This window comes from Emydura macquarii, unplaced genomic scaffold, assembly GCF_026122565.2.
Source record: "Emydura macquarii macquarii isolate MOO-44397 ecotype Brisbane River unplaced genomic scaffold, CSIRO-AGI_Emac_v2 contig_2473, whole genome shotgun sequence".
Taxonomy (NCBI): domain Eukaryota; kingdom Metazoa; phylum Chordata; order Testudines; family Chelidae; genus Emydura; species Emydura macquarii.
The window spans coordinates 17989921-17999074 of record NW_027132610.1 but is presented as its reverse complement, the minus strand read 5'-3'; the positions used below and the strand labels follow the sequence as shown (position 1 = coordinate 17999074).

General features: G+C 40.8%; 1 protein-coding gene across 2 annotated transcripts in view; it reads left to right on the top strand.

The window, feature by feature from the left end:
- Positions 1-18: 18 nt before the first annotated feature.
- Positions 19-9154, top strand: part of WDFY2 (WD repeat and FYVE domain containing 2) — a 99168-nt gene continuing 90032 nt past the window's right edge. Inside the window, exons 1-2 of one of the 2 annotated variants that reach the window (XM_067563065.1) lie at positions 19-149; positions 628-862. In XM_067563065.1, coding sequence (XP_067419166.1) covers positions 726-862 — 137 coding nt within the window. In that variant the 5' untranslated portion in view covers positions 19-149; positions 628-725. Of the gene's footprint in view, positions 150-627; positions 863-9154 lie in introns of those variants that run through there. The other variant, XM_067563068.1, reaches the window with a different exon arrangement.

The following is a 9154-nucleotide window of genomic DNA, read 5'->3' as shown; positions in this document are numbered from 1 at the left end:
GGGCGGACAGGGAACGTGCCCTGGGCTCCCGTGTCACCCAAATACCCTCGCTGGTTTCAGCACCGCGCCGCCATCGCCCCGCGTGTCGGGGGGAAAGCAGGAGCCGAGCGCCCCGCGCTGGGCGTTTTGCTCCGGATCATCACAGCAAAGTAGGAATGGGGAGGCCCGCCAGCACCCGCACAGAGTCATTGCGGCAGCGGGCAATACCCCACCCTCTGCTGCCCCGGCCCGTTCCCGTTCCCTCTCACTGCACAGCTGCCGCCGGCCTGCGCTAAAGATGCGAGATCCCTCCAGTCCGCGCGCCGCTCCCTTCCTGCGCACGCGCGCGGGTTCGCACAGACCCGCCAGCTCGAGCGCTCCGGGGGCGTTCGGGAAAAGAACGCCCCTGTCCGGATTTGGGTGTGAGCACGCGCAGTGCCCGGGCTGGGTGCCGCGCGCGAGGGGGCGGGTTCCCGGAAGTGCCGTTGCCACATGGGCTTGGCGCCGGGGGCGGGGCGCCTGCAGTGCTGCTGGGTTGCTGTACAGCCAGGAGGGGAGGCGCGAGGCGCCGCGCAGCGCGAGCCGCTGTTGTGGGCTTGGTGCTGTTTTGGTGCCCGCGTCTGAGCCGCGAGGGTTCCATTCCAACAGGGCACGAGCCGCGGCGGAGGGAGCCCCTCCTCCGCTTGCTGCTGGTCGGCGCCGCCTCCCCCCCTTCGCAGCCGGACTGGAGCCCGCCGGCGTCGCCCATGGCCGCTGAGATCCAGCCCAAGGCGCTGACCCGCAAGCCCGTCCTGCTCAGCAAGGTGGAGGGCTCCCAGGATGTGGTGAGCATGGCTGCGATCGTGCCCAAGGAGGACGGGGTCATCAGCGTCTCTGAAGACAGGTATTGGCAGGGGCAGGGGGGGCCTGCCCGCAGCCAGAGCTGCAGTGCCGGGGGTCCGCAGCGATGCTGCGTGCGCTTGCGTGTGTGTGTGTGTGTATGTGCGTGCGTGAGCCAAGCCCGCCGTGGGTCTGGCTGGGGTCCTGCAGTGACTCGCCCTGCAGTGCAGGGGTGAGAGGGGGTGTGTGCAGAAGCTGGCCTGGGGGTTTGCTCCGCGTGCATGAAAGCTACCCCCTTGGTTAGAAGGGAAAGAAGGGGGCGATTCGCTCGGAGCACAAGGAGACACGAACGAGTAGCTCTGGCAGAGTATGCGCCGAGTAGATTAAATATTGATCAGGCCTATCATGTGTGCACATCGCTAACTCTGTCGCGGAGCTCACCGTGTCATGGTAACGTTGCTGCATCTGCCTGTGGTGTGCATGATTCCCACTACCCAGACGTGATGAGCAAGGGTATGTTGTGGTTCATGCCTGGTCAAAACCAATAAAGTATCTTTAATTAACTTTTCTATCAGGTCCTTTCGTGTCAGTTTTGTGGTCATGCGTGATGAAATGTTCTGTCCTGCAAACTGAAGTGAATCTTCTTCCATAATATGCCCATGTTACTGTACTCCAGAAGTGATGTGCAAATCAAGGCATGACACTTCCCTTGTAATAAAATGTTCTGAGTTGTAACCTTTCATTAGTGGAGGATTTCACAAACGGTGCTCTTGGAGAACTCTTCATGTCAATGTATTTACAGAAACCAAGCTTGGGGGAGGGTGTTTTCAGTCCCAACATTGTACTTCAGGCCTTTAAAACAACAGATGTTGCATGTGTTGATTGGTAACTTGCTAAGTGGGATCTGCTAATGTTTATAGCAAAATGGCTCTCAAATTACTGTGGCTTTATATTCAATTTCTGTTTATATTATTGTCTTCTTAAAATCAATATTCAGAAAGGTGTCAAACTCCGAGTTGATAACAATGAGCTGCAACTGTAGCATTGAATAGCCTCTTGTTCATTTTATTCTTATATCTATAGTTAAATAAAACTGCTGGATTGGGAAATCAACAAACTGTTTAGCCTTTCAGTATGGGCAATTTATATTACTCTTTAATCTCTGTGTTTGAAATGTAATTTGTCAGACCAATTTCATCACATGCATCTTTTTACAAATCCATGTGAGATTCATTTTGACACTGGACAAAAAATACCAATGTTAGCTGAAGCAGCATTTCTCATTCTTATCTAACAAAAACATTTCCTGCTAGTTTGTTTTTTTTTAAAATAACATATTTAAAGGATGAAAAGCCAGTCAATATCTAGAATTGTAAAGCTGCTAAAGTGCCTGGTATTTTTATAATGTTTGGTAGTCTTTCTCCACAGTATAAAAGTATGTCTTAAGCCATCCAGTGATATAGATACTCTTTTGAAAGAGATCAAATTTATTTAATTTGGTGGCATTTCCCCTTATAGTTGTGAACTGCATATGATGCTTTCCCTTAAATAAAAAATTATCCCATGATCCTAATTGGAACCCATAAATAACCAGTCTAAATTGTACTTTCATCATCACTCAAGCCACTTATCTGCCCCGAACAGAATGTTTAAAAAAAAAAAAAAAAAAAAAAAAAAAAAAGACTGTTGGCACATGGGAACCCTATTTCTTGTCACAGATTCAGGATTTTGCTGTTTGTTGTGCTTCATTTCAGACTCCAGTATTGTCATTAAAAAGAGTGCTTTTTTATTGGTGTACTAGTATTGAAAAAACCTAAATCCTTCCATAAGTTAGTTACCGGTTACCTGTCTGATACATGAACTATGCAAAATCTCATTAACGTTCATCCATGTCCTTAGCTCCAATAAGCTCTAGTGTCTATAATTAAAAGAAAACACTTAAGTTTCTTAGGGGCCGGTACACTGTGGAATTGATAGTCACTGAAAATGTGAAATCCATTTAAAATAAATGGTATGGCCAAATTTTGCTATTGTTAAATGCTGAGTAAAGCATGAGTATAGTGGGAGTTGACCCATATGATGTGCTGGAATGATGCAACTGATGTTCTGAACTGCAAGAAAATACTTCTTAAATATTCTTTATCTTCATAGAGCGAAATGAACCTGATATCTCTCCCCTTAGAGAGAGTAAGATGTCAAATTTTTCTTGCACTACTTTTTACAAGATATGAACACCCCTAATTTTTAGATGCCAGAATAGTAGCATGACACTGTAAAATAATGTTTCTGTAATCTATGTAGAGATTCTTTGTTAAAAATGAGCCTATAGTAAAGTGCAGTTTTGGAAAATATTACTAAGGGACATGGTACTTTAAAGTTAAAAGTGATTCTTTTGCTGCATACTAGTAGATGTTTAGACTGACGCTGGCAGAATAGGCTGGATCTAGGAAAACTAGAAGTGCTTTTGTTAAACAATCTGGAAACTTTCTGACTTTTCCACTTGATGCTCTTACATTGTTTCATGAACTACACTTAATTCGTTATTACTCTAGGTAGAAATGGATTTGTGTAAGTGGATGTTCGTTTCTGGATAGCTGAAGTAGTACTTTATTTCAGTAATCACTACTTCTGTTGCAATTAAGGCATTCAGAGATCTGTGTTAAACTTTGTTTGGAGGAGATAAGAATTTGGGAGTAGACTTGAAGCATCCCCCTACCGTGCTCTTGCCTTGGATAATAAGAAGGCTTTCTTCATTTCAGTACTATGCTGCCTCCTAGTTTGATTTCCCATTTAGCCTGGACTCTCATTCTGTATTGGCTTATGTACTCCAATTATGGAATTTCTTAGGATATTTGGAATTATAAAGAGCTTCTAGTAATGAATGTGAAGAACTTATGCCTGTTTCCTAACTTACGGAGGGAGATGGTAGGTCTGACCTCAGCCAACACTATCATGTGTATCAATTATATGTGAGATGCTCTGAAACTTATTAATCAGCTTCAGCTGGAATGACTTGTATCCAACACTTGGCACTAGGAATTTTTTGTGAAGGCAAAATCAACTAGCTCTTTCTTCCTAACACCCTTAATCAAAGCTAGGCCCTCAGATGGGTGTCTATATTGCAGCATCTGGGTCTTCATTTCATAAACTGTTTAGGACAGGGGGCTGGGTGTCTCTCTGTATTTTGTGCAATGCCCAGAGTTGTGTCTGGGTTCATTGCTCTGTAGATTTTTAAGGATCATTTTCAACAATACCCTCATGGCTGATGCAATATGAGAACCTGAACGGAATGTACTTTAGTGGATGCACATTGGAACAAATAATTGTCTAGCTTTATTATAACTCTTCTTTTTAGAAGAAGTGAGTTTACATGTTTAGGCTGGGCTTGTCTAAGAATGTTTGTTTTAATCTGATAAAGTGAAGTTCTGAGAACAAGATTACAGGCTTTCCTCCTAACTGCCCTGCCTGCTAACACACTGCTGGAGCTGACAGCCACTTTAGTCCCAACACGTAGAATCCTGTATCATGTATGACTTAGTTTGAAAGTATGCGAAAGCTTTTGTGCTTAAGGCTAAATGGTGGAAGTTCTAAGGTTCCAGAACTGAATGTCTTGTTATTGGCCTTAAATTTCCAGATCCCCGTGAATTTAATTATACATATTGGCTACATTCTCAAAGGAGCTGAGCATTCCTTCTTCCCATTGACTTAAGAGGAAATTAAGATGGATACAAATTAATTTTTTTAAACTAAATAAATCTGATTTTTTTTAAATTTAAATGCTTTTTTTTAAAATAAACTTATTTGAAATTGACAACCAATGTTAAGGCCTAACCTTAATATCTATTAAAATAATTTAAATTAACTAAAAAATATTAAGCAGTAAGTGTTGGCTGCCAAGTTTTAAAGAAAGCCACACCACAGAACTGGTGGAAGTCACTGGTTAAACACCTAGAGCTAGAGTTTGTTGAAGTGCTAAACCAGCTTTTGACAGTACTAGCCTCTTCTACAGATGTGACAGAATATTTTCTTTTTAATTTTTCAACTAGTTCATAGTTCATTCAAAGTTAAGAAACCAGTGGGAGTTGAAAAAGGGGAAAAGTTTTTTTTTGTCTTCCAATCTGTGAATATAAAAACCAGCTGAGAGGATGAGATCTACTAATTCTAAAATTTTGAAGGACATGGTGACTGGAAACAATCAGTTAATTTACTAAATACATACTTTCTATGTTGAGTAAATCAGTTTATCCAAACATGTTCTGTATTTAAAACTATCTAATGCACTTTTTTTCTTATGTATCCAGCAGTTTTATTTAACTAATACAATTTTTAAAAAGCTGTTTATGCATTTTATTTGAATTTGAATTTCTATCCAAATATTTTAACACAAATCACAAGTAAAAAATTAATCACATAGTAAATAAGAAATGCATCAGTCATGGTTTTCTAAAAATAAATGTGTTTTTAAAAAAAGTGAATAAAAGTTAAAGGTATATAATTGCTTAAACAAATGTGTGTAGATATAGTGTGCCCCCCTGATTAGCAAAAAGAAGCATAGTTTAGTGTAAAAGCTATATTTAGTTGCAAATCGGCATGTTTTAATGGTTACCAGCCTTTCAGGAAAATAACTAAAAAGTACAAATGCAAAATTCAATTAAAATCAATGTCTTGAATCAAGGTTTCCTGCTTGCTGATTTAAATTACAATTAAAATCAGTGACATAAATCATTTAAATTTAAATAGACCCCCATGGAGGAGGTTGTGGGGGCACCTCTGAAATTTAGGTCGTTAGCATGTCACAAGTTCAAGGCAATGTACAAGGCTTCACCGTAGCATTGTGAGGGAGGTAACTAGTCTTATCTAAACATTGGGATACAGAGGGAGAAATGGATCGACTTACCGATTTGTCAGTGATAGTAGTTCAGCCTTGTTTACATTGGCAAACTTCTGAAGCCACCAGTGGTGCTGAACCAGTGTTGGATTGTTAGTGCAGTCTGGCTGCTAGTGTTTTAATCGTGATGTCCTCTAAGTCTGCTCTGAGAAGGGTTGGATGATATCATGGTGGTAGTGTCTGCCATTGGTCAGTCTCCATTTATTGCACTATCAGGAGGAGAAGCCTGGTAGGAGAACTACAGAAATTTGCCAGTGACTCTGAACTCATTTATCTGAAATGTGCTCTTATCTCAGTGAAAATCCTGGGCTTTAACTCCCATGTAGCTGATTTTGGAAACTTGGAAGTTGAGCTCAAGCATTACCCTGACTCTTCTGCTCCACTCTGATCCAATACTGTAGTCCATAATGCACGAATCGTCAAAGCTCTTCATTTGATTTTCATTGTCATTTTCTAAAATGCAGTACTTGTAAGTAACCTAAAAGGAAACAAAATTTACAAGTAATTTAATGCCATAAAAAGGTAATGTTAGAAGTGGACTATAAAAATAAACTTGTACTGGTCCCCCTACCCTGTTGTGTTGCTGCAGCACCCAGAGGCCCCACCCTGCTACGAGGTACTGTACAGACATAACAGATGATGGCCCCTGAGAGTTTGCATTCTCCGTTCATATTGGCGTCTTTATTCACTCCACATTTAATGAACTGTAAAAAAAAAAAAAAATTAACTTGTACTGCTCACAGTTTTGCAACCTGAGGTTTTGATCAGGCTTTTTAAATGTAGGTAGGCATAGTTTGTCTTATGTTCCCCTTCATTGCTCTCCTTTCCTTCTAACTCTTCCTGCAATTTGTAATGAAATGGACTTGGCCAGTGCTTAAAGCAGGAAGAAAAAAGGAAACTTTCAAAACTGCAGCTGCGGCACCAGTTTAAAGTGAGATCTGATGAAGCAGCAGTGATCACTGAATATTGGTTCAGTCAGAAGGCTTCACTCTCTGCCTTCATTCTTGTCATTTAAAAAAAAAATTTTCAAGTGGCAGAGTAAAATCTTCTTTATAATTCAGGAAATGTTTTGGGGTTCATCCCTTCCTCAGTTTGAACATTTGTCTCAGGTCAGGTCTACACTATACACTTACTTAGGTGTAACTACATCACTCGGGTGTGGATTTTTCACACCCCTGCATGACATAGTTATACCAACCTTAACCCCCAGTTAAGACAGTGCAAAGAGCCTCTCCCACCGACATAGCTACTGCCTCTTGCAGAGTTGGAGTTATTAAGCCAATAGAAGAGCTGTCGCCCGCTGTCTTGGAGGGTCTTCACCAGAAGCACTACAGTGGTGCAGCTGCAATGCAAATTTGTAGTGTAGACCTGACCTCAGGTGTAATCTCAAGCTTCTTTTCTTACTGCTATACTTGACTGTCCTACAGAAGGCTCTCCTTTATGTGTGTGTGTTGCTTACTTACTGTACATCTGAGTGATTTGAGGTGGACACTTGAAAGGCCTATCCTGGTTTCCATACGTGGGAACAGACAGAAACTGAGTTTATGAAGACAGACATTCCACTTTGATTTGGTAGAAGTAGTTTGGGAACTAATATAGCTCATTTCATACAAAGTTAACTAATGACAGTGGCAACTGCAATATCTGTCCAGTAATCATCTGGATGATATTAATTGATTTGAGGCCGATCTCCTGCAGTGAATAAGCTTCATTTTTTGGTTTATTGCCTTACCAGTGGACGTTAGCCATAGCAAAACTAGGACTCCTTCTGAGAAGTATCTAGAAACTGGATTGAGTTTCTGAGTGCACCCTTTCAGGTGCTAGGCCTCAATCCTTAATTTGTTCTGCAGTGGTATTTCGACATTCTCCCACTGTTAGACTGGGCTCTGGGCTACAGTACCCTATGTATCAATCATTGTTATCCTAAAGGACTGATTAAGTTTGAGCATCTGCAGTTCTTCCCTTCAGAAGTCAGTAACCAGTGGTATATCATGATAAAACAGCTTTCTTAAAATCAAAGTGTTTGTTTTAGCAGCAGGAACAAAGCATTAGAGATAAGAATTGTTAAAACAGTCTACATACATGCCTATTTTACCTAAAGCACCCCCATCCTTCGATGGGGACCTCATCAGGTTTTGCTTCTCCAGGAACCCCAACAGAGTCCTATGTCTGTTTGGTTCCCTCAAACATTTACTACTCTTCTCCCTTTTTAATCCTGCAAGAGTTTTTGTTTTTCCTATTCTGATCAAAACCAGTTTTGTAGGGTGAGTGGAGAGGAGGCAAAAATCATAACAGCTTATAGTTCTTGAGCCGTTCTGTTCTTTTCTTTCCTGGATGTTTTTCCAGACAGCCCCTTATTGAGGTAAATCAATATATTCATACAGTAAACACCCTGTTTCATACAATCAGATGAACACACGAAATGAACAAATAACCGAACAACTCCAAATCCCTGTCACCTTCCTTTGAAGGGTGAAATTAATACTGGGGTCTTATAAAAACAAGAATGGGGAGTGGTAGTGCTGAATTAGTTCATTACACCTCACATCGTTGATATGATAGTGGACAATAGTCTGATTACACTCTAGTGTACACGCTAAGTGATCTTTTAGGGTTTGAAAACAAATAGCCTGTGAAATGAGAAAATAATTTGCCTTTCACATGTTAGCAGTTTCAGTTGAAGACCCACAAAGTCAATTGTACACTGTTCCTTTATCACTTGTATATAGTGGCTTCCAAAATTAAATTGAAGCTTTAGACAGTCTAAGAGTACAACTTCCCTGTCAAGAACTGTTTTTGTTCACACACAATGATTAGGGCTATAAGTAGGTTTTAATCAGAAGAGTTACTTATTAGTGAAATATATCTGTAGATGTTAAAATAAAAAAGCAAATTGAAATCTAGTCAACTGTAAAAAAATAAATTAATAAATAAAATAAAATATAAAAATTAATAGTAGATTTAGGTAGTATACCTGTCCTTGATGTACCCTGCCAATTTCTCTGATTTTTGCAGTTATTTTCCTCTTTAAAGTTCCCCCGCCCCTTGCTGTTGGGGAGGGTGAAGGGAAAGAGGAGAACTCACATAAACAAAAGGGAAAAAGACACAGAAAGAGTAAATGCTGTGAAAGGCAAAAAAAAGTAAGCAGATTGGGGGGGAAAAAGGATGTCTAGGTGATAAACGCATAATAACCTTTGTCTTTGTGTGTGGGTCCCATGATGTTAGTGAACATATGTGCTCCAAGTGACCAAGAATCTTTCTTTAAATGTCATCCTTTCTAAGAGGTACTGCACTGATGTGAGGGACTCAGAGAAAATAAACCAAAATCACAGCGTTATTAGGTTTATTGTACCATAACCTGTAGGAGAACTACATCATCATCAGAGTTAAGAATGACATTTCCCATTATAATGATAGGGATAACTTGAAAGCTATTCTTGCCCATCAAAAATAGGCCCTGTGAAGAAA